Raw genomic sequence first — 26,689 nt, forward strand, 5'->3', positions numbered from 1 at the left:
GGTGGGAAAAACAATGAGGTTAATGAACCCCGGCTTTAAGTGAAAAAAAAAAGTTCCTCAGAAACCACCTGGATTTGGGGTTGGTGGTGGCATGGCTAGAGAAGTGAACTGTTGTATACAGCTGGGTTATTTTTTCTGTTAATTTGCTTAAGGCTTTTTCTTTGTTACAGGGCAAGGTTAAATGGAGGGGTGTGTATCTTGGGAAATGACTGGTATGAAAAACAAAAGGCATCCACAAACCTTTATCAGATGAGATAATACATATATAAAATGCTTTACCTACCTTCCTTCCTTCTCCTTTCCTTCCCTTTCTACTTCCACTTCCTTTCTCTTCCTTCCTTTCCCTTCCTTCCTTCCTTAAAACTTTATTTGAGGGGAGATACTCTGGGAACTTAGATCTCTGCCCTGAAATGCACCACTTTTGACTAAAGCATTTATTTTACTACAGAAACTGAGCAGTGAGGAGACAGGTGGGGCTTACCTCAACTAGTGGGTGCCAGTGAGCGATGGGTTTCCGAGGGTATGATAACATTTCACTCCAGTGATCTCGTCCAAGGCGCTCTGCTTCGTTGCCTACTTGGCACACCCCAATGATCTCATTGTGACCTACACTGTGAAAACGGCCCACAATGTTTTTTTCTTAAAATGTTGACATTCAGTGACAACCATTATTTACATGCAATGAGACAGAACATTGATTACTGTCTGCTTGTCAGCCCCACACACTGTTGTGCTCGAAACTAGATCCCAGGCTATTAGGAATAAGGATATCTTGAGCTGGAATTGGAGGAGGAAAAGTGAGGCATATAAGTGGAGAGGACTAGAGTTAGACCCCCAATTTCTTGGGTTTCTGTAGGATTATCCCTGTCTTCCTCATTCATAGGTTCCCTCTTTTTCTTTCACAGTGCTTCATAAATATTAATTAATCATACACAGTCAGTCCCATCATGCTTGTCTACCATATTAATCCCAGAAAGTCTCCGAGTTCTTGAAAGAGGCAGAGAGGGTTAATGAGGCTAGGGTCTGTGTCGGGTGGGAACATAAAAGCTCCACAGAAGGTATGATAACAAAAGGCCTCTCAGGCTTTGATAATGGAGGGAAGAGAAACTGGGCTTCTCATTCCCACTTGTACCTTCTCTTTATAAAGGATGTTCTACTCTTCTGGCCAGTACTTGGTTAACTCCTCTTCATTTAGAATTTGACAGAATTTCATTGCTTCAGATCCCATGTTTCTAAAGCTTTCTCTGTATTTCACCATCTTATTTGCTTGACAGCTTTTAAAAGCTGATCTGACCATGTATTCTGCCTTAAGCTAAAGCTAAGTAAATAAGTTAACTAAGTAAGCTGAAGCGAGTTTCTTATTTTTCTCATTAGCTCTTCTTTCTATGGTCTTTACCCTCAGACTTAAACAGGGACTCTCTTCCTTTAAGTGAATTTTTACCCATTTCTCTCCTTTCTAGTTATAGATAATATAGACCAGAAGTGTCAAACCTGAGATCCAAAGGCTGAGTATGGCCTGAACCAGAATAAAATGTAATTGGGAAATATTTAACAAAATAAATAAAAATACAATAAAATATTGACAAGGATAATATGCAGTTTTCTAAGTTAATATGCACTCACAGGAATCTTTATGTATGGTTTGGTGGCCCCTATTTCTATTTGAGTTTGACACCACTGATCTAGACAACCAACACTTTAAATCACATAACCTAGAACCAGAGTTAGAACTTGGAACTCTCTTCCCTCTCTCCAGGACAAGCACCACAAACCTCCCAAGGTATGATGCTATCATCGAGTCACTGTAGACTGGGATGGGGGGAGAAGGTCATCCTAGGCTACCAAAAGACTGTATGTACTCTCTGCACCTTCTAAATTTAGCACCTTGGGGTAAAGCATTAGTTGGTCCATTCTGGTTATGGCTCTCTTTGGAAATTAAATTCTCTCTCTCTCACTCACTCGCTCGCTCACTGAGTTGTTTGATACTTTTGATTCTTGGAGAAAGATATTGCAATGCTAGCAGGAGTTGCATGTGGCTGGTTGGTGGATTGTAACTAATCAGGATGACATTTTAAGCATTTCATACAACATGGAGGAGACCAAAGGCAGAACCACATACACTTAGTTCGGGATTATCATTCATATGACCTGCTTCCCTAGGTTTTGCATCCTGGCAAATGACCATACTTTGGGTCAACCAAAGGCCTTCCTAGATGTTAGGGTCACTGACCTGTCAGCATTTCAGGTGCAGTTTTGGCCAAAATTTGGTAACCAAGAGTATCAAGGAGTAGGAAAATTTAAAACCACATGGAAGGACTCTAAAAAAATTTAAAAAAGGATTGATTTGTGTATGTATTGCTTGATGCTTCCTTTGCTTACTTTTTTTAAAAAAGCTGTGGCTTTTAGATGAAAAAATTAATAACAATTTTGGCTATAAATACACCTATGCTGTATTAACCTTAAAAGACAGCACTTTATATGTGTTAATATACACAAATACCTGAGTCTAGCTTGGTCATTGGAATTTTTGGATGATTTACTTCACGTTTAAGTGGTTGGCAATAAGTTCCATTAAAAACTTTAAGAGATAAAGAAATAGAGAATGCAAATTCCAACCAACATATTTAATTTTTTTTTTTACAAAAGTGCCTGAAGTTTTAAACTGAAGATGAGTCAAATCTTTTGAGGGCAATGTGGGCTGGGCTGAGAAAGAAAGAGAAAGGCAAATAGGACATTAGATCGTAGAGTTGAGGATCTCTAAGAAATGTTCACTACTGCTATCCTGAAGTAGATAGAGATGATAGAGGAGAGATAAAGTGATACAGAGAAAATAAGATTGGGTGACGAGGGATTGAGGAATGAGAAAAAAGGTGGGGAGAGTGGTCTCAACATAATTGCTAAAATGTTGGAACTTTCTATTAAACTTCCTCTTTCTTTGATCCATTACAAAATATACATTCAGACCCATTTCTGCCTGCCTGCCATTTTAGAACCCACTGATCAAAAATGCGCCCCCCCCCGAAGATTTCTACCAAGTACAAGTTACAGGCATCTCACCGGTCATAGTCCATGACAGCTATCGACAAGTGAATTTGGTCAATGTTTTCTGGGGGGACATCAAAGACTATGGCTTCATTGTAAACAGGGTTGAGTGTGTTCCTCTTGGTGGAAGTTTTTCTTTTCTTCAGGCGTTTGCCTTCACACATCAGTGAGACTTTCACGTAAGGATCTGTGTGAAGACACAAGGAGCGTAACTAGATGAGAATGAACATTAATCAAAGCAAAAAAGTGTCTGTCACACCTGTGTACTGTGCTACATCCATGTGGGTATGTTTATCTGTGTGAAGAACTTGTACATTTAGAGCCAAATTCAAGCCTTATGTTATTGAAATGCTTAGGAGGCTCTTAGAGCTAAAAGGCTTTCCTTCTGGAATGGATATAATACACAATTAAGGGATTCATTTAGGCAAGATTTTAGATGTGGCTTCCTCAAGGAGTGATGTCACTTTAAATGGTCTGAAGAATCGTTTTGAACCTATCAGGGCTGTCTGTTTCCAGAAAGCCTGTCCCTGTATTTAAATCAGTGTCGCAGGGACCTGTACTGCCTGCAGCAATCCATGCCCACGGGACTCAGAAGAATAGTCTTCTTGATGGATCTATTTAGGATTAGTGGGAAGGAACATAGACTATATAACTTTTGGACTAGGAGAGACATTAGGGCTCATCTAATCCAGGGACTCAACTATTTTTTTGTGTCTTAGACCTTTTTGCCAATCTGGTGAAGTCTATGGGCTCCTTCGTGGAATCATACTTTTAAATGCATAAAATGAAATATGTAGGAATTCAAAGGAACTCAATTATATTGAAATATACTTATCAAAATGTAAAAAAAAAAACCCCACAAGCTCATGGACCCCATGTCAAAAATTCCTGTCCTAGTCCAAAGTCTTCCATTTATGGAGGGGGAAATCGAGGCACTGAGAAGTGAAGTCCCTTGTTTGACTTTCTACATGAAGTCTTTCCCGATCCACCCATCCCCACCTGGTAGTGTCCTCCTCCCAACTACCTTGCATTTATTCTGGATATACTTATATATGTACACATTGTTTCTCTTGATAATAGAGCATAAGCTCCTTGAGAATGGAAAGAACATTAATTGGAATTCCTAGCACAGCGCTCCGTCCATGGCAGGTCCTTAGAAATGCTGATTGATTGATTGATCACTCAATGATATATTGCTCATTAGCTGTCAATGGCAGATCTGGGTCTAACAGTAAAATCTCTTCCCTGATCACCGTGAAAAAGGGAGATGCCTTTCCAGAAGAAGCAAAGTTTGGGTGCGGTTTCCCCCTAGGGCTTATCTTTTCATTAATCACTAGCGATGGGGAGTTTCCACTGGGAAGGAAGAATGAGGCACGTTCCTCTGAGAGAGAAGCTGTGCTTCTCATTGTTGAGCTGCTGCTTCAGGGTAAAGGACTGATCTTCCTGTTCTAGTCTGTGATGTTCCTGGCTCTCTCTTTAATGAGCAGCTGCTATTCTTTCTGTATCTTTATTTCTAGGTCTTTCTTCTCCTAACCCCCTTCCCTAGGGTTTCCAATTTCCCACCAGGAAACCTGCATAGACTTCAGAAGGCAATCTCACAAACAACGTTATTCCCTTTTCCTGCTTACCTCTCTTCACTATCTTCTAGCTTATGAATATCCTCTAAACTGTAGAGGATCTCTTCCTATTGTACTTTTTGGGGATGCAATTGCCTGATACGTAGCCAGTGTAGTCCATGCACATGTGGAACTACCACCAAAGTAGTTCCTATAGGTTTTGGGAGCTGGGGAGAAAAATGAGATCGCACAATGCATGGAATAATGTTTTGGGACCAGAGAGGTGCAAAGTTTTCTTTCTAGCCTTGGTTCTTTAAAAAATTAAATTTTGTTTTTATAGCTCTCATATTTTCTAATTTATTACTGTCTACCTCCCAGAGAGCCATCCTTCATAAGAAAGAATCAAAAAGAGGAGAAAAGTTGAGCAAAACTAACCAACATATTGAGAATGCCTGGTATTATATGCAATGCTCTATACTCATAGCTCCTCACCTCTGGTTCTGGGGAGAAATCCCAACCTTACCTAGTTCACAAGAGCTGGTCTTGTGTTTACTCATCAGTGACATGTATCTGAAGAACAAACTGGACTCCCATACTGAATCAATCAGTACAAATGAGCACAAATAGTGGTTATCTTTCCAGTCACTTAAGGGTGGACCGATGAAAAGGGGTCTCAAGGGGTAGAGGTAGAGAGGTCAGGCTGGTGAATTCCCTACCTGATGCTCCAGTTATATCCATTGCTTTTAAGTTCCTGGCCTTGATTATGGTGATGGTCAGCCTTCCAGCAGTTGGAAGATAGCAAAGGGAAAACATCAAATCTCCAAGATCCACATTTTCCTGTCGAGAAAACCACAAGCCAAAGCTTTAGGGAATGATAGTTCACATTTACTTAGTGACTAATAATGTAGACAACATTCTGCCTGAGAAGTCCTCCGCCTCTCTGGGGCCATTTTTACATGTTCAGTTATACCGAGTTTGGCTTCTTTTTTAGTGATCTTAATATTTCCCTTTTTGTAGCCATTGTGAGTATTATTCTTTTGGTGAAAACAGTGCTCTCTCCATTATATCACAACACCCTCCTGAAACTCCAATGATCAGAAAATATGGTCACATGGTAAGTAGCTTCACTGTCGTGACATCTGCTGCCCTGTAGCCCCTGAGTCTTTTCTCTTTGAAAGAGAAGGCTATGGCAAGCTGCAAAGGTTCTACCCCCCACTTCCCTCAGAGAAAGAAGCCCACCAGCAGAGAACTCCTCTGTATATATCAAGTGTGCATTAGTTTTGCTAGAATAGGGCCTCTCCCTCCTCTTTGATCTAGTTAAACAACAATTCCAAAAGGACTGCTGGGAGGATTCAGATATGATTGTGAATCGTACCCTTGCACTAATTCAAAATCAGTATAAATTATAACACCTCCCACACCAAATATTCCTCACTAACTTAAAAAGAAAAGACATTCTTGAGAAGCCTGCCTATGGTGTTCTTTACTGGGGAAGAAAATCTTCCTTAAATTTTCCAGCCATTCAAGGTCAGGGGAAAAAAATAACTCTTCCATTCTGCAAGCAGTATAACCAGAAAGTAAAGGGAAAATATAATTTAATTAGGAAGCAAAGTAATTTTCATTTACTAAAGATAACTGGGTATACCTCATTAGCCTATTGTAGATAATGAATACGAGCTCATAGTGACAAGGCTTCTGAGAATTATGTTTTTCTTAATTATCCACTGGCCTTCTGTCCTTTAACTAATTTTAAGGAACTTACTGATAGATTCTTTCTCTCTTAGCTTATTTTACAAAAAAGGTTAAGGAAGGGGGATTTTATTCTGTTGGCCTATTATTTGGTTGGCTAGGTTCTTGTGAACCTTGTGAACCTATGGATGATCTCCTTTTCTTCCCCCACCTTTCTCCATTCTTGCTTTTGACAGGTGACTTACTCTCCAAACATGACTCTCTCAATCCCTAATGGAGGCCCTCGAGGTTTGAAATCAAGCTCCTTTCTGTATTTCACAACCCATGATTTGCAAATGAGCCCATCTATCTAGCTTAAATGTGGACAGCGCAAAGAGCTCTTCAAGAGAAGCTGAAATGTCAATAGGCTTTGGAAGAAAAACTGTTAACTTGAAAGGCAACCCCAAACAGGGGAAAGAATCCTAGACTAGAAGACAGGAGGCCTGGGTTCTAATCCTAGCTTTGAGGTTATTTTGTTGTGTGATTTAATCAACAAGCATTTATTATGCACCTGTTAAACATCAGACACTTTGGTAGGTGGTAGGAGATATAAGTGGAAAAGTCCCTGCCTTGAATGAGCTCACATTGCTGGGGTGGAGGTGATGCTACAAGAAGTTCACAGATAAGCAAAGGCAGAGTACATATAAAATGATTGGAAAGGCACTAATTACTTGAGGCTTAATGTCTTAGCATATTTAAAACTGAAGGAACCTTTTGAGACCATCCAGTTCAAAGCTCTCATTGTAAAGAGGAAGGATTGTTTCTGGGCTTCAGTTTCCTCTTCCATAAAATAAGGGGTTGAACTGGATTTTGTAAGGTCTTCTCTAATGCCAAGACTTCATGTTGTAAGGTCTCTTTCATTTCTGACATTTCTTGATTCTATATCTCTCAGTTACCTGACCTTGTGAGGAGCATCACAACCAAAATAATTAAACCCACTAGACATCCTCGTGAGACATTCATACTTTGAGAATGTGGCTCAATGAGCTTGAAAAACAGGAACAGGACTCATTCTCAGCTAGACAGAGGTTTGCTAATCCAATTCCTTTGAAGTCATCTCCCACAAGCTTACGGGTCTACAAGCTCCTCTGCCATTGCTCACTGGCCTACAGCATGCTATTCTTATAGACTAATGAGATAACTTCTTCTCACTATGGGAGATGTCCTGTGTCGGACACTAATCTGCCTCTAGTGGAGCTGATAATTTGGTCCAACTGTTAGGGAAAACAATTTGGAATTACTTGAGAAGAATCACTAAACTGTTCATCGTCTTAGACCCACCAATTTCTCTACCAGAATATGTGACAGAAAGAAAGGACCCATATGTACACAAATATTCATTGCATCATTCTTCGTAGTAGGAAAAATATTGGAAACAAAATGGGTATTCATCAGTTGGGAAATGCTTAAGGAAATTGTAATATACAAATGGAGCAGAATATTATTACGCTGTTTGAACAAAATGAGGAATTCAGTGAAACATAGGAAGACATATTAAGGGATGCAGAGAAGAAAGCAGAACAAAGAAAAAAATATACATGTAGCATTTATATGCTGTGATTGAGGGGCCTTTCCAGAGGTGTCCTGATAAATGTTTAATAATTGACTCTCTGAAAAAGAGGTAGGTATGATGTAGTTTTAAGTTTAATCTCCATTATCAACATTTTCTCCAACACTTTCTTAAGTTTAGACAATCAACGCACCAATAAGTCAAGCCCTAATTTGTAGCTTAAATGCTCACACTGAAAATTTAATAATTGGCTCTCCCAAGCCAGTTCAAGCTGGTTCTAGCATACCCTTGCTTCTGCCCTCACCCTTTCCCCATGCCTCAAAACACATGCTTCAGAGCAGGTGCTGATATCCTCTAACTGCCTCCTGTTGGTTCTGATGTCTCTTTTAGTTGGATCCTGTGCTGAAACTCCAAGGATATATTAAAGGAGCAATCTCCATCTCTTGGGCTTTTTGTCAGCTTCGAGGTGTAACTCTGAGTTTGGGTCTGTGGTGGGGGACTGGGGATGCCATGCCTTTCCAAGTCACCAAACCATAAGTCTCTTTTAGGTAATCCTGCATCTGGAATGCAACCAACTCCTGTTTGTATCTTTTTTACTTTGGGTACAGGGCCTTGTGAGATTTCAAAAGGCAACTGGAATCTTGCCTTCTTCCTGGGTACCTGAGTAATGGACTGTCAGAGCAGTTGGAGAAGCAATGGTGGGAGATGGTGGGAGGGAGCAAAAGTTCCCAGGATTCCCTGGGCCTTGCTGGCTTTTGCTTCCCATTATCTTTCAATCCTTCCTCCTGGTTGGGAAAACTACACTTCAATCCCGTTTGATATAAGGGGTTACATGAACAATGACTACACTACTGTCAATTAAAACAGCACACAAAAAATAGCAGAACTTAATTATAGTTAACGATCTTGGTTACTGGGAAAAAGATAATGAATATTATTCTGGCTAGGGGGAGACTATGGGTAGAGAATGTTGCATGTAATAACAGATTATTTTGTTATCTATTTTATTTAATCATTTCTCTTTGTCACAAGGGAGGATTCAACTGAGGGCGACACTTAAAATACTTATGATATTTTAAAAGAGAACAATAAACATTATTTAAGAATGCAGTTATCACATACCTACAGAGTTTCTATACACATTAACTTTAGTCACTGTGGCCAATTGGACCTTCTTTCATTCTTCTGTCCCCTATGTCCTCTACGCTCACAAAACATAGGAGGTAGATGCAAACTGAGCAAGGGTTAAATATCAAGGCACTGTGCTACAGTGCAAAGAGTACTGGATTGGGAATGAAAAGTCCTGTGTTCAAATCTCAGGTCTTCCATTTACTATCTGTATGGGCAAATCACTTAACCTCTTTGGGACTCAATTTCCCCATCTGTAAAATGAAGGAGTTAGCCTGAATGACCTCTAAGACTCTCTTTACAGCCCTGGATCTATTATTTATGATCCCATGGAACATTCCTTAGGTTAAGTTAGGGGTGGGATTGGGTTAAATCCTGAGTTCTCTTTGTCTTTGGTCCACCAACTCTTCCCTGCTGGCTATACCCTTCCCAATTCTACACGCACCCAGCTCCCTTATACAACTAGAGCAGGATCTTCTCTACAATTCTCTTCCAGTTTCACATCCTCCCTCCCTTTAGATTTCCTTCAGGACATATTAGCTAAGTATTTGGGGCGATCAAAAGAAATAATGAGGGCAAAATACTTTGTAGATTTAAGTGGCCATAGAAATCTCATCTGTTATTATTATCAACCTATTTCCCTTTATCTATTTCTCCTCTGGCACATCCCCTGGTTATTCTTTTCCAGCCCTGCTATAGTTTATCTATGTCCTTTTAAAAGTGTGGTTCCCTAAATTGAACACAATTACAGCTGTTGTCGAGCCTAGTGGGCTAGCCCTTCCCTTCGCATGGATGATATGCCAAGGTTATGTTGGCTTTTTAGGCAGCCATGGCACAGTATTGGCTATAGTCTATACATACTCTAATGGCTTTTTATCATGAACTACTCTCTAGTTAGGTTTTTTCCACCCTATGCTTGTGCAAGGATTTTTTTTTGCATGGCTTGATATTTATTCTTATGAAGTCCTATCTTGCTATATTTAGCCCATAATTTCCACATATTAAGATTTTGTTTTTTTTTTGTTTTGGATTTCAATTCTGACATTGAATATATTAGTAGTCTTATCAAGCTAGATACAATCCGCACACTTTGTAAGCATGTCAGGTATGCCTTCAAAATAAATCACTGATAAAAAATATTAAACTCAAACAGTATTGATGACAGAGTCCAAAATCCTACCACCAGGGAACTCCTTTCTTGTTGATATTGGCCCATTCATCACTGCACCTTCCTAAGATGGGGTTGTTCAAGCAGTGGCAAATAGCCTATGTTTTTCAATCTTATTAAAAAAAAGGTTTCATGAATCAGCCAGTCAGTCAACAAGCACTTAATTAAGCACTTACTATATGTCAGGAACTGTGCTGACTGCATTTTGTCAAATACTCTGCTAAAATATTGGTATGTTTATATTTATAGCACCCTCCTGTTCAATCAGTCTTGTGACTGATATGTTTAATTACCATGCAGCCCAGGAAGATCTATTTGACCAGCTGGCTGAGATAGTGATCCTTCATCAAACTGTACCTCCAAAGGGCATATGATTCAAATATAGCAAAACGAATAGTAAAAAATGGCCTTCCAGATCATGTACAGGGTTATGCCGTTAGGCATGCACAATGCTCCTGTGATCTTTTGGGGTTCACGGACTTAGCTAGTCAGTCAATCGAACAAGCATGTATGAAGCACTTCCTATGTGCCAGGCACTGTAGAAAGTGCTAAGGAAACAAAAAAAGGTAAAGCCATCCCCTGCCCTCAAAGAGCTTACATTTTGATGGGGGAATGACAAAACAGAAATCAGTAGGTTCATGCAAGATAGATCCAGAGTAGCTGGATGGTAATCTTAGAAGGGAAGCTTCTACCACCTGGGGGGACCAGGAGAGCCCAGTTGCAGAAGATAGTATTTGAGCTGAGTCCCAAAGGAAGCCAGAGGTTCTAACAAGTGGAACGAGAGAGAGAGCACATGAGCATTCTGGGAACTGGGAAAATGAGTGCAAAGACAGAGACAGGAGATATTGTTGTATTTGAGCAACAGCAAGGAGGTAACTATGGCTGGATCTCAGAGTGCATGAAGGGATATCAAATATAAAAAGACTGTAAAGATCATGAAGAGCTTTAAATGCCAAACAAAAGGTTTTATATTTGATCCTGAAGGCAATAGCAAGATTTTTAAAAGGAACTTTTGAACCACAATCATGTTGGTGCTTTATCTCAACAATTTTCTCATCTACCTCTATTTTTTTTACCCAGGATTCAAGGTGGCATATTGGGTACAGTGCTGGACCTATAGTCAGGAAGATATGAGCTCAAATCTCATCTTAGACACTTACTAGTGAGCCTGGACAAGTCACTCAAACTCTCTCAGTTTCAGTTTCCTAACCTGCATGGAAGGAATGATAATAATAACTACTTATTAGGGTTTTTGTGAGGATCAAATGAGAATATATACCCCCACACACATACACATATTCCCTGATGCCCTGAAGGTGTGTTTAATGAGCTTAAACAGTATTTTATTTGTCTTTATTTTGATTTACTTGGATCCTTACAAATAGTTCATCATATAGATTAATGCATCAAATATGTTAGAAGGGTCTATTTTTTCACAAGACACACTACCCTTCCCCATATCCTAATTCTGTGTGTATTCCTCCACCAAACTGACCTTGGCTAAGAAGAACCATGCTATATGGAAAAAAGATGCTCACAATAAAGGCCATACTAGAGGTGAAGAGACAGCACCTACGTTGAAGGAGCCTGGTTCCTCCTCCTCCTCCTCATCTATACCAACCATGTGAATCTGGAACACTTTTAGATGACTTATCCATTCAACTAACATTATTATCTAACGATGCTATTTTTAGCATTTTTAACATTACCGTGTACATTCTAGGACACTGAAACCATTGGGGCAAATGTACCATTGTGAAGATGGCCATTTGGAAATCTGGTAGAACAGACATATCAGGAGGCTCACCTGCAGATCATAAACTTAGCTACTATCCAAGCTGATCTGCTGTCAGCTGGTAAAGAATATTCGCAACCAGCCCCAGTTGGCCTCATTGCAATTTGACAGATCAAGGTTAAGTCATTCTCTGATTGGCTCCTGTACCTAGCCAGTACGTATACATTTCTTTTGAAGATTAATAAGAAGATTGATGAGCAATACTCAACTTGCCTCTGCCATGACAACTTGGCAGTGGCCTGTTTGAAACCATACTTGCATCCTGGGAATTTGGGTGGCCATTCACAATACAAGATATCTGCTGGTATAGCCAATTTTACAAGATATGTTTTAAGGCCAAAGAAAATGTGGGGAAACTGGAAAGTTTCTTATAACCTCTGCTGACCTCTTCCTTCTTGGAGAGGGCACCACTGGATTAATCACAGACCTACCCCACTGAGAGGGGTATGGTGATATTCTCGTGGAAGTGGGCAACCTGCAAAGACTCATTTCTTCCTCTGTGCTGAATCTTCCATTACCATCAAAATTGCTCTCTTGTTCATTAAGAAAGATATCTGATCCTTTAGTCACTGCTTAGTTCTATCACCTCTGATTGAAATCCCTATTTTATCTCATCTTTGGACCAAAACTTTTATATTACTCTAGGTAAAATGTGTTCACACTTACATCACATTTGTAAAGGCTCAAAAATTACTGTCCTCAGAGTACTGCTGACAGGCCCATAGTTTGAATATTCTTTATTTTGAAGATCAGGAAACAAAGATGTAGAAAGTTTAAGTGACTTTTCTAAGGTTATACAGCTATTGTTGTCAGAGATAAGACTTGAACTTAGGTCTTCTGACTCTGAAATCAGTGTTATTTCCACTGTAACTTGCTGTCTCTCAAAGAATCACCTTTCTGGGGGCATAGGACCACCACCTCTTCAGACAGAGTGCCCGAGTTGGAACTCTGGAAAATCTCCCAAGTGATATGCCTCATGCCATGAAGATGACTAGAGGTTAAATGGTGTAATAGAAAGAATGATTAATTGGAAATAAAAAAAACTAGGTTCAAATCTCAGCTCTGCTACTTATTACCTATGTGATCTTGAACAAACAATTTCCCTTCTCTGGGCTCAGTTTCCTTATCTGTAAGATTAAGGGGTTGGACTAAATTTTCTCTAAGGTCACTTTCTGCTAAATCTATGAGCCCATGACTAGGTGACCCTATTCTCCATAACAGAATATTATTATGACAATGAAATTCACTTATCTAATTAAAACATGCCCTTTTATACATCCCTGATGCCACCCTGATACACTGTGCCACCGTAGTTCCTGCTCTTGATTACCCAGGGGAGTTATACCTAGATCGCCTTTGTAATGCACTCTACAGCCAACTAAAGCTGCATATAAAGGGGAAGTCAACTTGGGAAGCCTTCAGAATGCAAACTCCTAGAGAAAGTTGTCTCTACTCATGGCACCTAGTTCCCAACCTCCCGCTTCCTTTTGGCCCCTTGCAATGTGGTGTCCAACCATATTACTTGATTCAAATTACTTTTTTCAAGATTTCCAAAGATATCTCAAATGCTAAATTGGATCAGTGCTTAACAAATTCTTATAGAGATTAAGTTAATTTAGGAGTAGGAGATTATGACTGCTTGGTGTTTGAAACCTGCTTATCATTGGATGTGGCATTGACCTGGCCTAGCTTTCTGTATGTTCAATTGGAGATGTATTGATATCTGTCTATAATGGTATCTATCCATTTCTCTCTTTATATCTGCATATATATCTGTTTCTAAGTTTCTATCACCCTATCCTTTTTTTCCTGGAATTTTTTTTTGGAGGGGGGAGGCAAGGCAATCGGGGGTTTAGTGACTTGCCTAAGATCACACAGTAAGTGTAAAGTGTTTGAAGCCGGATTTGAACTCAGGTCCTCCTTACTCCAGGGCTGGTGCTCTATTCACTGCACCACCTAGCTGCCCCCCCTTTTCCCCTTATTTCTTTGCATATCTCTGTCTATCTCTGTGTCTCTATTGCTCTCTATAGCCCCCTCTCTCTATCTCTATATATCTATCAATTGTCTATTTTTCCTGTACTATCCTTCTCTTCTGGAAATGTTTTTTCCCCTCACGGCCTGTTAATACCACCAATCTCTGGTACACATTGACCCTCACTCCATTATGCCCCACCAAGAGGTTTGTTATATTATAAATATATATTAGTTATATATTATATGCATATAATATAAGTTAATTTATTTTTAGTTTTCAATATGAGATCTTCTAAAATGTCATAATTTTGTTGTAAATTTTATCATATAACAGTATGTTCATGTGTGCTAAATCTCGATAGTTTATTGCTCATGCAACATGGTCGTACCCTTTATTCATTTAAAAAAATTGACTGACATTGATTCAGACCCCACCCATTCAGAATTTAGGTGTTTGCTACACCGACTCTCTTGCACCTGTGCATAATGAAAAAACAAACAAATTACTTAAAGGGTGAATGTTTAGCCTACTTTTCAGGCACCTTTTTATAAAAACCATTTTCACAACATCCTGTTTCAGCAAATCAACATGCTAATTGGTAACGATTTTAATACATTCATTAGAATAAGCATGGGAGAATCTGTATTTCAACTTCCTTTAATTTTTGGAGGCTCATTGTGTTATTGGACATAATTTAAAGTAACAGCTTAATTTCTCTAAAAATCTTTTACAAGTTGAACATTTTTGTAGTTCAGACATCACCTCCACTCCCCAGTAGATTTCTCTAGTTTATTCTGAATTTGTGAGCTATGACTATATTAGAGAAATCTCAGTTCAGGCTCTGTTGTGTGGTGTAGGGCACGAGATGAGGATGTGATTCTGGCAGGTAGAGGGAATGCTGCTTTCCCTTGATTCCCCAGACTGAGCTGGGAAGGTCTCACAGGACATTTTGGGTAGGGGCAGAAATATCAGTTCAGCCTCTTGGGGATTCTTGGAGCCATCTCTGAAGAGCAGAATGTCACTTCTGATTCAGTCACACCTGGAAGCAGCTGGCTCAGCTGCCAAGCAGAGACGTAATGAGGCTTCAGTTGGATCAGAGGTGTCCCCTCACTTGCGTGCTGTCTTTATCTATTCGCCTGACACAATATGGGTCCATCCCTAGGTTTTCTCAATTCAGTGTGACCAGACAGCCATCCCTTATTAAATACAGGCCATGGTCCCATATAGCTTCAAGGTATCTTATGTTCATTGATTCCTATCACCAGTTTGTACAGAACCCACCTTGCTAAGTTTTCTCAGTGGAACTGCTGGTTGTCCCCAAATATCAAAACTAAACAAAATACTGCAATGAACAAGATACAATGCTCATCAAGTTGGCACAAATTATCCAATTTTAGGCAGTCCTTATTGAGTTCAGGGGTGGTCTCTATATTTGAGGATTCTCTGGAAAAGAACACTTGGTCATAGTGTCCATGTCCATCAGCACAGACACAATTATCAAGGCTGATGACACCTTGGACAGCAAAGTGGGGTTCCGATTACACTCAGAAACACCAGTGTCACCTGTTCAGTATTTGAAGAAGGAAACTGTATGAACCTTCCAGCTAGGCTTTTACCCAGACTCTCAAGGTAGACAGAAGAATTTACTTGTCTGAATTCCTGTGGAGGCCCTGCAGAACATAATTCTTATTTGATGGAGGTCTGATACAATCAATAAACAAACATTTATTAAGCACCTACTATGTGCCAGGCACTATGCTAAGCACTGGGGTTACAAAAAAGAGTCAAAAGACAGTCCCTGCCTTCAAGAAGCTTACATTCTAATAGGGGAGACAACAAATAAACGTATACAAACAGGCTATAGACAGGATAAATAAGAAATAATTCACAAAGGGATGCTCTAGAAGTAAGATGGGTTGGGAAAAGCTTCCTGTAGAAGAGTATGTTGTAGTTGGGACTTAAAGGAAGGCAGGGATGCAGTAGTAGAAGATGAAGAGGGAGCTTATTCCAGGGATAAAGGGAACTTCTTTAATATGAACCTCTTCAAGATCACCAGGAGGCAGTGAGGTGGAGTAGTGGATGGACCACTGACCTTTACACTTTATGGCCTCCCTCTGAGGACTCTTGATTCGGTGACACTGGCCTCTTTCCTGTTCCTCAAATAAGACATTCCATCTCATGAATCTAGGCATTTGCATGGCTGTTCTCCATGCCCGAGTGAGGGAGGGTGTCCTAATAACATAGTCCAAACTACAAAATGTATCCATTGCTTGAGTACAATGGTGGCTCCTTTCTGAAGCTACGTTTGTAGCTATACATTTTCCACTTTTTAATTCATCAGCTCATACCTGCTCCTCATCTCCACCTCCTGGCTTTTCTGGCTGCCTCCAAGTCCCAGCTAACATCCCCCCTTCTATAGGAAGCCTTTTCCAGTCATGCTCAAAATTCTAGTGCCTTCCCTCTGTTAATTATTTCAACTTATCCAGTATGTATCTTGTTTGTACACAGTTGTTTGCATGTTGTCTCCCTCATTAGATTGTGAGCTTCTTGAGACTTCTGACTGTCCTCTACCTTTCTTTGTATCCTCAACATAGCATAGTGCCTTACGTATAGTAGGTACTTAATAAATGTTTATTGACTGACTGAGTCAGGAAAACTTGAGTTCAGATTCCACCTCAGAAATTTACTGTGTGACACTGGGCAAGTCACAATCTCTGTCTCAGTATCTATATCTGTAAACTGGGTATAATAATGGTACCTACCTCTCAGGTTTGTTGTGAAGATAAAGTGAGATAATTATTTGTAAATCATTTTGTAAACCTTAAGGTGTTATAGAAATGATAGGATTATAGAAATAATAGTATTCCTATTAGTATCATGCTCATAAATCAAAACAATTTTTTTAAATTTCTCATCCTTCTTGACATCTCTGCCATGGGTGAGTCTTTCCATGAGTCCCTTCTTATGGACATTCTCTCCTTAGCTGGCATCTGTGCTACTGCCTTCTTTCTCCTGGTTCTCCTCCTACCTACCCAACTACTCTTTTTCTCTCTTTTGTTCACTCATCAGTCTCCCAACCAATACACGTGTGCTCCTGAAGACTCTCCCCAGCTATTTCTCGTCTTCCTGAACTACCTCTACTTGAGAGATTTATTCATTTCACACCTGTAACTGACCTATTTTTATTATTTTGATAATTAGTTGATTAAGTCTTAATAGGATAGGAACTAGGCCTGTGATTTCATTGATATAGGGAATTCTTGGATAAGGACAGTCCTTCTACCAGAGCAGGCTAGCACATTCTATGAGAATTATAGTCTTAGAGAGTTGCTTAGATAACTGAGAAGTTAAGTATTACTAAGGTTCACACAGCAGGTATGAGCTGATGAATTAAAAAGTGGAAAATGTATAGCTACAAATCTAGCCAGGAGCCGCCATTGTTCTCAAGCAAAAGGAGTTGTAGTTTGGACTATGTTATTAGGTTACCCTTCTGTCACCCAGCAGCATAGTTAATTGGTTTCAGTTATTTATTAGACCATGAGACCATCTATAATGACAGAAGGCATTTTCTGGGAAGGTGGGTGATTTGAGGTAAGAACTGTTTTGTTAATAACTTGGAATGAAGTTAGAAATTTGGAGAGATAAGCAGGTGCTTCAACTGAAGGTGGGGTAGGGTCTGTACTGAGAAATTCAAATCCAAGCCAAGGATCAGGCAAGGATAGACTAGTTGGAACAATGTCAGGGAACCTTTATTAAGATAGGCAGTCTTCGTAAGGAAGAGATAATAGTAAGACTGGCAGATGAATAGTTGACAGGCAATTGTGAGCATTGGAAAAGTTGAGAAAACAGTGAGATAGAAGCCATGTTGAGGCCAGGGGCAACAACCATGATTTTTTACCAGAAAGGTAGGCAGGTTGCCTTGAAAGATCTTTGAAGTCAAGTACTTCCTCCCTCCTTCCCTCCCTCCCTTTCTTCCTCCCTCCTTACCTTCCTCCTTCCCTTCCTTCCCTCACTTCCTCCCTCCCTCCCTTCCTTCCTTCCTTCCTTCCTGGTGTGGTTCTCTACACATAGGCACTTAATGGATATATGTTGTATTGTGTTATATTGCATTGTATTGCATGGCTTTAAAGGATAGGAGGAGTTTATCTGTAAAGAGGAAGAAGGAGAGCATTCCATGCATAGGAAACTATGGGAAAAGACAGAGTCCAGAAATGGCAGAGTAGGTTTTGCTATGACAGAATGAGAGTAAGTCAGTCTCCAGAATCATTAGAAGCTCTCTGCTTTGAGTTCTGTAGAGACAGTCACTGTGGGAAGTTAGCCCCTCCTCCAAATGGAGCTGCCTAAACGGTTAAGTTCTTTGCCCTTTTCCACTCCCTCCTACGCTATATTAGCTGTGATGGTTTCTGCTTGCTATGCTGCTAACCACAATGGCTTCCAAGTTCATGGGAGAGGTATGTCCCATTTCTCTTCCTGTGATGTAGCTATGTGGTGCAATATATAGTGTTGGGTTTAGAGCTGGGAAGACCCAACTGCCAATTTCTACACTTTTTAGCTGTATGACCCTGGATCATTCGCTTAACTTCTCTAAGCCTTAGATTCCTCATATGCAAAATAGGGCTAATAATAGCACCTACCTGCCAGGGTTGTCATGAGGATCCAGTGAGATAACACATGTAAAGTGTTTTGCTAATCTTAGAGTGCTGCATAAATGCTCGATGTTATTATGATGCTAGTTGTAGGCAACTGTACCCTGTATGGGCTGTACAGAATAAAAACATTGACTCTACACGAGATCTGATCAAAAAGTGCAGTGAAAATGCTCGAAGCAAAATCTGACATTTCCATTTTCCACTTCCATTCTTAGCTGTTTTCTTACCTTTTTCCTACTTGAATTTCCTCTGTAATAAATATCCTGATATACAGTGGTTTGTATTGTGTATAGAGCTTAGATACACACGTGTAGAGAGATAGTAAGAAATTACCTAGCTGTCCTTGAAGAGTCAGAGTGACTTTGTCCAGATAAACTACTTCTATGAGGACTGAAAGAACTGGCAGATGTGACTGCTCAGCCACTGTTAATGATCTTTGAAACATCTTGGAGAGAGCTCCCATGTGATCAACAAGCTGATAGTCGCTTTTTCCAGATCTCTTCATAACTATATAGCCCCAATAATATCTCCCCAAAGGAATTATGTTCCAGGTGTATCCACAGAAGTCAGAATTTCTGATAAGCTAACATCCCTTGTGGTAATATTGGAGAAATTTAATATTTAGGGTACCTACTCAGTGCCCCTCCCCCACTGGCTTCCATCATGGCCAATAGGCGCACAAAGCAAACTCACAGGGTTCTTCAGGGGCCAATTCTAGGATAGGGACCCTTGATGCAGTGACTTTACATATCCCCCCCCCCCCCACTCTCCCATATCTTGAATACTGATTCTGCTCAGTCATATGGAAGAAAGGAAATAGAAATAGGGAGAGGTCCTCGAGGAGAAGGAAATAGTATGGATGTTTTTGTCAGGCCTGAAGGAAATAGGACTATCCCACCAGAGGTTGTTCAGGAGAAAGACCTTGGCTGGCAAACCCTGTATCCTGCAGTGTGAAGAGGATAAGGGTAAGCCTTGCAGCGTAGCCACAAAAGTTTGCTCACTAGAAAGAAGGAAAGGGACAGAAAGTGAGTAGTGAGGGAATTGTTATAAAGAGTGGAAAAGTAGAGCTATCAAGAGAAAGGGCCTCAATAACATTCTAGAACAAAGCAAAATCAGTGGAGAAGATCCTAAGGTCAGAAGAAGCAATGAACAAGACCTCAAAGATAATACAAAACATTCATCAAATATTGTAATATGAAGGAAAGTGAGCGAGTAGTTTCGGATTTAAAAAAATAGCACATTGTTGACACACCATTTCTGTTGACACAAATTTCTGCTACATTTCTGTAGCATCAAAAATATGGAATGGCTAATAAATAAAATTCAAAGGAGAAATTAGTAATAATTTTATGTCAGAAATTGGAACTCTCTGTGAAGAAGTTCAATTAACAGATAAGAAAAAGTTGAATCCATGTAAGAGATACTCTCTAAAGAAGTGAAAGAGAAATTAATAGGTTTTGAAGACAAAATTACTGAAGTGGAGGAAAATTTGGCAGAAGAGAAGCAAAAAAACAGCAATGTGTAAGGAGGGAAAAGGGGGAAGAGGGGAGTGGGAGTGGAAGGGGACTCATCCTAACAGTGCTTTAGCTGACTTACATAGGCGAGGAATTGTGTGTCTTTGGTGGAAGATGGGACATCAGCTCCTGATAGTTTTAGTCTGAGGGAAGTCTGTATATGCAGAGGTCACCTTCTCTAAAAGAGTATTGTGCCTTCACAGGAAGCACTCTGTCCATTGTGAAAGTTATATGCGAGTTCCTAGTTTCAAGTGGCATTCTGAATGGCTTGGGAGACAGAGTTAGAGATGAAATGGTATGTCCTTTGATAAAGAGACTGAGCCTGGTGAGGGCAGGGGGCATGGCTGAGCTTAATGATTTGGGACACAAGATATTTCTACCATATATCACTACATCTGTCCAACAGTGTTTCCTTTACATATTTCTAAGACTGAAGCACAGGAGAAAAATGGAGGATGAGACACAATCAGTAAAAGTAATAACACAGAAACTATTTATGAGGGATCTCGAACCTGATGCTGCTTCAGAAACTTTAACCCCACGAGGGACACAGAAATAATAAAGATGGGAAGATAAATTAACGAAGAGGGGAAAAGCAAAGAGAAACTTCTTAGAAAAGGGTATACGGTGGAGGGGAGAGGATTCTGGGAAGGTGGCAGAGTAGGTCTGAAAATTCCAAGCTCTCCAGATTTTCCCAGCAAACAAGACAAAAGAGTGCCATGCACTGTGCGAAACCTTTAACTCTATGGTCTCATTTGACCCTCACAACAACTTGGCAATGTAGATGCTGTCCTTTACCTTTCTTTGTATCCTCAACATAGCATAGTGCCTTACATATAGTAGGTACTTAATAAATGTTTATTGACTGACTGAGTCAGGAAAACTTGAGTTTAAGTTCCACCTCACAAGTTTACTATGTGACACCAGGGAAGCCACAGTCTCTACCTGTCTCAATATCCATATCTGTAAGACAGGTATAATAATAGTACCTGCCTCTCAGGTTTGTTGTGAAGATAAAGTGAGATAATTATTTGTAAATCATCTTGTAAACCTTAAAGGGACCATCTTTTTGCCTTTCTCTGTAGCCCCAGGACACTTCTCGTGGTGTCTGGCACATAACTGGTGCTTAATGAATGCTTATTACTGGGCTGACTGACTTTGTCACAGCAATCCAGATAGGCAGGGGTACTTCTCTGCTGGTTGTTGGCACCTTCTGTTGGTAGAACCAGCCGGGCTGCCCCTCTTCTGGGCTGCTGATGGACTGTTATGCTCATTCAGTCAAAGCCCCTGTGAACTGCAGAACTTCCCTTGGGTCTGATTCCTTGGCTAGGCTCTGAGGGATTTGCACCTCTCAGGCAGTAGGTAGGAGTGCAGGGAAAACTAAAGGCAACGTTTGCCTTCGTTTAGTCCTTTTTCTAAGAACGGTGTTAGCACAAAGCCTTTCTTCCTCCGATTTGCTTTTCCAAGTAGCAGAGGTCTCTTCTGAGATCATAAGAGATTAGATCAGCTCAGTTCTCTTGAGCTCTTCTGAGCTCTCTTCTTCCAAAGCAGTATCTCTGCAATGAAATGATGTATCTCAACCTTATAGTGTAAATGCAAAGCCACAGTTTTGCCACCTATACCATAACTAGGCAGTCAGACAACAAGCATTTATTAAGCACCTACTATGTGTCAGACACTGGGCTTAGCAGGGGCTCACAGTCTAATAGGCAAGACAATATGCAAGCAACTATGTACAGATAAGTTACATACAGGATAAATCTGGGATCTCAGAGGAAAGGCTTGAAGATTATGGAGGACCAAGACTGGCTTCTTGTAGAAGATGGGACGTTGAGGCTTGATGGAAGTTGGGGAAGCCAGGAAAGAGAGAGGGGGAGGGAGAGATTCCCAGGCATGGGGGACAGCAAGTGAAAATGCCTGGAGTCAGGAGGTGGGGTATAGTGTTTATGGAATAGTGTGGAAACTGATGTCCCTGGATCCCAGGCTATGTGGAAGGGAATAAGGTTAAAGAAGTCTGGAGAGGTAGGAAGGGGTCAGATTATGACAGACTTTGAAAGATAGAAGATCTTATGTTTGATTTTGGAGGTGATAGGGAGCCATTGGAATTTAGGGGTAGGGGGTGACTTGCTCACACTTGTAGTTATTCATCAGTTTGACACTTGAATAGAGGATGAACTGGAATGTATTATTAATATTGTTATTATTGGTATTATTATTAACCATTCCCATTGCCAATAGGGAATTTGGTACCAAAATATAATAACATCTTTTATGGGCGCTTTTCTTCTCCTCCCTTAGAGCATGACTCACACTTACTGGCCATTTAACCTCTACCAGTGGCAACTTCCTCATTTGTAAAACAAGGTGCTTGGAGTCAATGACCTAGATGAGTTATAGTCCTTTCTAGCTTTTAATCTATGGCCAAACCAAGAGTCTGTCCTCTTGTCAGCAGGATTGCTGGGATGGGCCCATTTGGCTCACTCAGGCAGACAAGTTCTAACATGGTGGGCTTGGGGGGACTCTGGTGCAAAAATGTCCTTTTCAGGGAGGCTGGGATGTGAGCAGCATGCCAGGGTATCAGGATCTGGGCTGATAATATGATGAGGCTCATCTAGGCCTGTAGAATGGTGACTGAAGGTTAGGTTAGTTTAAGCAAATTTTGGTATCACCCAGTTTGTGTTGAGGAGTTTGATTTTATATACACAATTGATTACTGGATATTTTTAACACCATTCCCTTTCCTTGTTAATGAGCCCTAGGAAAAGATATCCTAATGATATAGAGTGTGTGACAGCATGGACAAGAAAAGTCAGGAGAGGCAGTGCCTGGAACCTTGCACTTAGGTGGTACAGTGTTTTGAGTGTTAGATCCAGAGCCAGAAAGACCCTAGTAACTAGGGTGAACTAGGGCCTGGTTCAAATCTGGCTTCAAATACTTACTAGCTGTGTGACCCTGGACAAGTCATTTAACCCTGTTTGCCTCAGTTTCCTCATCTGTAAAATGACCTGGAGAAGGAAATGGCAAACCACTCTAGTATCTTTGCCAAGAAAACTCCAAATGGGGTCACAGAGAGTTGGACAGGACTGAAATGACCAATCAACAACAAGGATTGCCAGTCTTTTTTAGAGTCCCCCTTCCTATCAACTCCAAGGCAATAATGTATGGACAGGTTAATATATCTTTAGTTACCTAGCTTCCTGGAGGCTTCCATTTCCTCAGAGACAGGTAAGGCCTAGATCAGGGTAGCTGAAAATATTCCTTCTCTGTGGAACTGCTTAGCAAGGCTCATGTAAGGTCTTCGTGAATATGTCAGCTCTTTCTAAAACAGAGGCTCCCGGTAGCTGTCAGACAGGAGTGAGAACCCATTTGTTTAAAGGAAAACAAGGGATTCACTAGCTGTAGGATCCCTGTCTCCTGCCCCTCCCCAACAACACACACATCCTAATATATGGTAAGTATATTTAAGATCAGAATAATTCTCCCTGTCAACCAGAATATAAAAGCTTGATGATTCAGATCTATCCAAAAATTTCGAATCTTTTCTTAATTTTCTTCTTTCCCGCCCCCCACCCCATGCCAACCTTAGCAGAAACACCTCCTTTCAATGACAAAGGCCACAGACACTAAGTATGCATTGCTGATTTAGCTGCTGATGACACTTTTTATTTATAGACACTAAAATGACTAAGTCTCAAAGATCCACCTGAGAGATATATCTCCTGAGAGTACTCTGTTGCTGATCTTTGAGAGGGTGATAGGGTGATAGAGAGCTCAGCATATAAATAGTGAGAGGTGAGACTGCCATTTGCTGCATGGCTTCTTCCTGACTATGTGTGAACCTTTGCTGTGCTTTGTCCGAAATGCTGGAGTGTGTCCGATTCTACACAGAATCGGGCCCAAATTTAAGGAGTTCTTACTTTGGATTTCTGGGCTGGCCGGCCTAGCTTGTTCACAATGAAGTAATACGGCAGTGGGCAGGAAGTTGAAGCAGTGAGAAGTCACAGAGACATGCTGCTAAGCTTTCTGATTCCTGGAGGATAGGTGGCATAGAGCGCTGGGCTTGGAATCAGGAAGACGCTTCTTCACGAGTTCAAATCTGGCCTCAGACACTTACTAGCTATGTGACCCTGGGCAAGTCACTTTACCCTGTTTGCCTTAGTTTCCTTGTCTGTAAAAATGACCTGGAGAAAGAAATGGCAAACCACTTTGGCATCTTTGCCAAGAAAACTCCCAAAAGGGGTCACACAGAGTCAGACATGACTGAAATTTCTGATTGCTACATCTTACTGGACAATAAAACAATAGGACCAAAGCAGCCTCGTCAACAGAAAAGGCTTCCTTGTGTCCCTGGAAAACATCTCATAGACACCACCCAAAGAAACGGACAATCTTAGTAGCATCTCTTCAAAAGACTATGTACCCTTGGATTCCTGGCATATTCCTTTAGTGTCCCATCCCCAACATTCTCTCTCACTACCTCCAATTAAAGGGCAGAAACTATTCTGTTGAAGTGAATAAATCTGAGGAGAGTTTTGAATACAGAACCAGTGTTTTGTTCACTATACTGTCTCAGCCTCCTTTTAAAAAAAATAGCTTTGCAGGTCACTGAGGAAGCACAACTATCTGTCAGTCCTTATCTGCTCCCTACTAAGATTCCTCCTGAATACTGAAATACATCTTCTCTTCCTCTCTCTACTTCAGTATTGATTAGCAGAATGCAAATCTAATTGTTGGCCCTCCTGGAGCAGAAACTCTCATGGAGAGATGTATTGTCTTCGACTTTTCTTCATTAGCGTGGCTAATACACATGCCAAATCATTCATTTTTTTGGATGGTGCTCCTGGCATACGTTTCAAGTTGGCTGGAGATCTTCCAGTGATTACCCAATTACTCCTGTCAATAGTCTAAGCATACTGTAATGAGCTAGTTCAATTGTGATGAATGGAGAAGAATTTTATAGATGAAGCCATTGGGTTTTGGAGGAAGCTTAAGAGAGGACTCCTGTTTGTTTTTTTCTTCGGTTTTGATGTGGGGTTTTCAACTCTTAAAATAATACAATGCCACAGGATTTAGAGCTGGAAGGAACCTTCAAATCCCTCATTTCACTGAGGTAGTAACTAAGACTCAGAGGAAGTGTGACTTGTCCATCTTGGAAAAGCAGGTCCAGGATTTGAAACCCTGACTGATTTCAGACCTGGTGCTTTGTATTAGGCTATACTGCCTTTCTCAAATAGAGGTCCTTAACGGATTGCTGTTAATTTGGGGAGGGGGTGTTTAACGGAATATCAAAGAGATCTGACCATGGTTTCCTGCTAGTTGACATTTTTATCAATTACTTGGACAAAGGCCTATAGCATGCGTGTCATATTTGCAAATGACTCAAGGATGAAGTGGACCCAACTTGGAAGTCACAATCAAGATGTAAAGATTCAAAAGAGTTTAGAAAGATTGGTCCTAGCTAATAAAATGAAATTGAACTTGGGATAAATTTAAAGTCTCATTCTTGGGCTCCAAAAAAACAATTTCACAAATGCAGCTCCAGGGAGGTGTGGCTAGATAATAATTCCTGTGGGGAATATCTGGAGATTTTAATGGACTGCAAGGTCAGTATGGGCCTATAGAGTGACTTGACCCACCACAAAGCCACTTGTTGAAATCTAAGGTTGTATCAGTGGAGGCATGGCGTCCAAAAAAAAAAAAAAAAAGGAAAGTGGGAATCCTGCTGCATTGTCCTTGTCAGACCCAGTCTGAACATTGTTGTTTGGTTTTCAGTGCCATGTTTTAACAAGGATCTTAGGAAACTTAAGTAGATCCTGGGAAGGGTGACTGTGACCTAGAAGGACCTGAAGACTAAGGCAGATGTAATAGCTCTCTCCATTTGAAAGGCTGCCATGAATAAGTGGGGTCGGGCTTGCCCTACTTGATCCCAGAAGCTAGAACTTGGAACAATAAGTGGTAGCTACAGAGAGGCAGATTTCAGCTATATTTATGGAAAAAAATACCTACCCCAAAGTGGAATAGGTTGCAAAGGAGAAGTAATGGATTCTCCATTGAAAGAGATCTTCATAGAGGAATAAACATTTATTTTTTTTTTTTATTTTTTTTTGGAATAAACATTTATTAAGTAAGTGCATACTATGTGCCTGGTGCTAAAAAATTTTCAGATATCTTATTTGATCCTTACAACCACCTTGGGAAATAGATGAGAGGAGTATCTTCATTTTACAGTTGAAGAAACTGAGGCAGGCCTTGGTAAAGTGACTTGCTCAGGGTCATGCACCAAATAAGTTTCAGCATGAGCTAAATAACTACTTGGCAGAAATGTTGCAGAGGGGTGTCTGTTCAAGTCCATGGACTAGATGGTACCTCAGGCCCCATCCTACTCTGAGATTCTGTGATTAGATGTAAATATCTTTGAAATTGCTTAGATGATTTCAAAATGTTAAAACTTTCCTCATTCTAATATTATCTTTGGCAGCAACTAGTCTAACACCCTGACAAGCAACAGAAAAAAGGATAGTTCACTTGGGAACATAAAGTAATCTATGTGAAAGAAATATTTCACAAAACTTGCAACTCTCATGCAACCATTAGAAAGAACAAAATAATTGGAATAAAAACTGC

The 26,689-nt window shown here is 40.4% G+C and overlaps 1 protein-coding gene across 1 annotated transcript in view; it reads right to left on the minus strand.

Moving 5' to 3' along the window:
- Positions 1–442: 442 nt before the first annotated feature.
- Positions 443–26,689, minus strand: part of SYT9 (synaptotagmin 9) — a 145,988-nt gene continuing 119,741 nt past the window's right edge. Inside the window, exons 4-6 of the mRNA XM_036765094.1 lie at positions 5,315–5,435; positions 3,058–3,229; positions 443–611 (exon numbers count right to left, since the gene is read on the minus strand). Coding sequence (XP_036620989.1) covers positions 443–611; positions 3,058–3,229; positions 5,315–5,435 — 462 coding nt within the window. The remainder of the gene's footprint in view (positions 612–3,057; positions 3,230–5,314; positions 5,436–26,689) is intronic.

Source organism: Trichosurus vulpecula, chromosome 6 (genome assembly GCF_011100635.1).
Source record: "Trichosurus vulpecula isolate mTriVul1 chromosome 6, mTriVul1.pri, whole genome shotgun sequence".
Lineage (NCBI taxonomy): Eukaryota > Metazoa > Chordata > Mammalia > Diprotodontia > Phalangeridae > Trichosurus > Trichosurus vulpecula.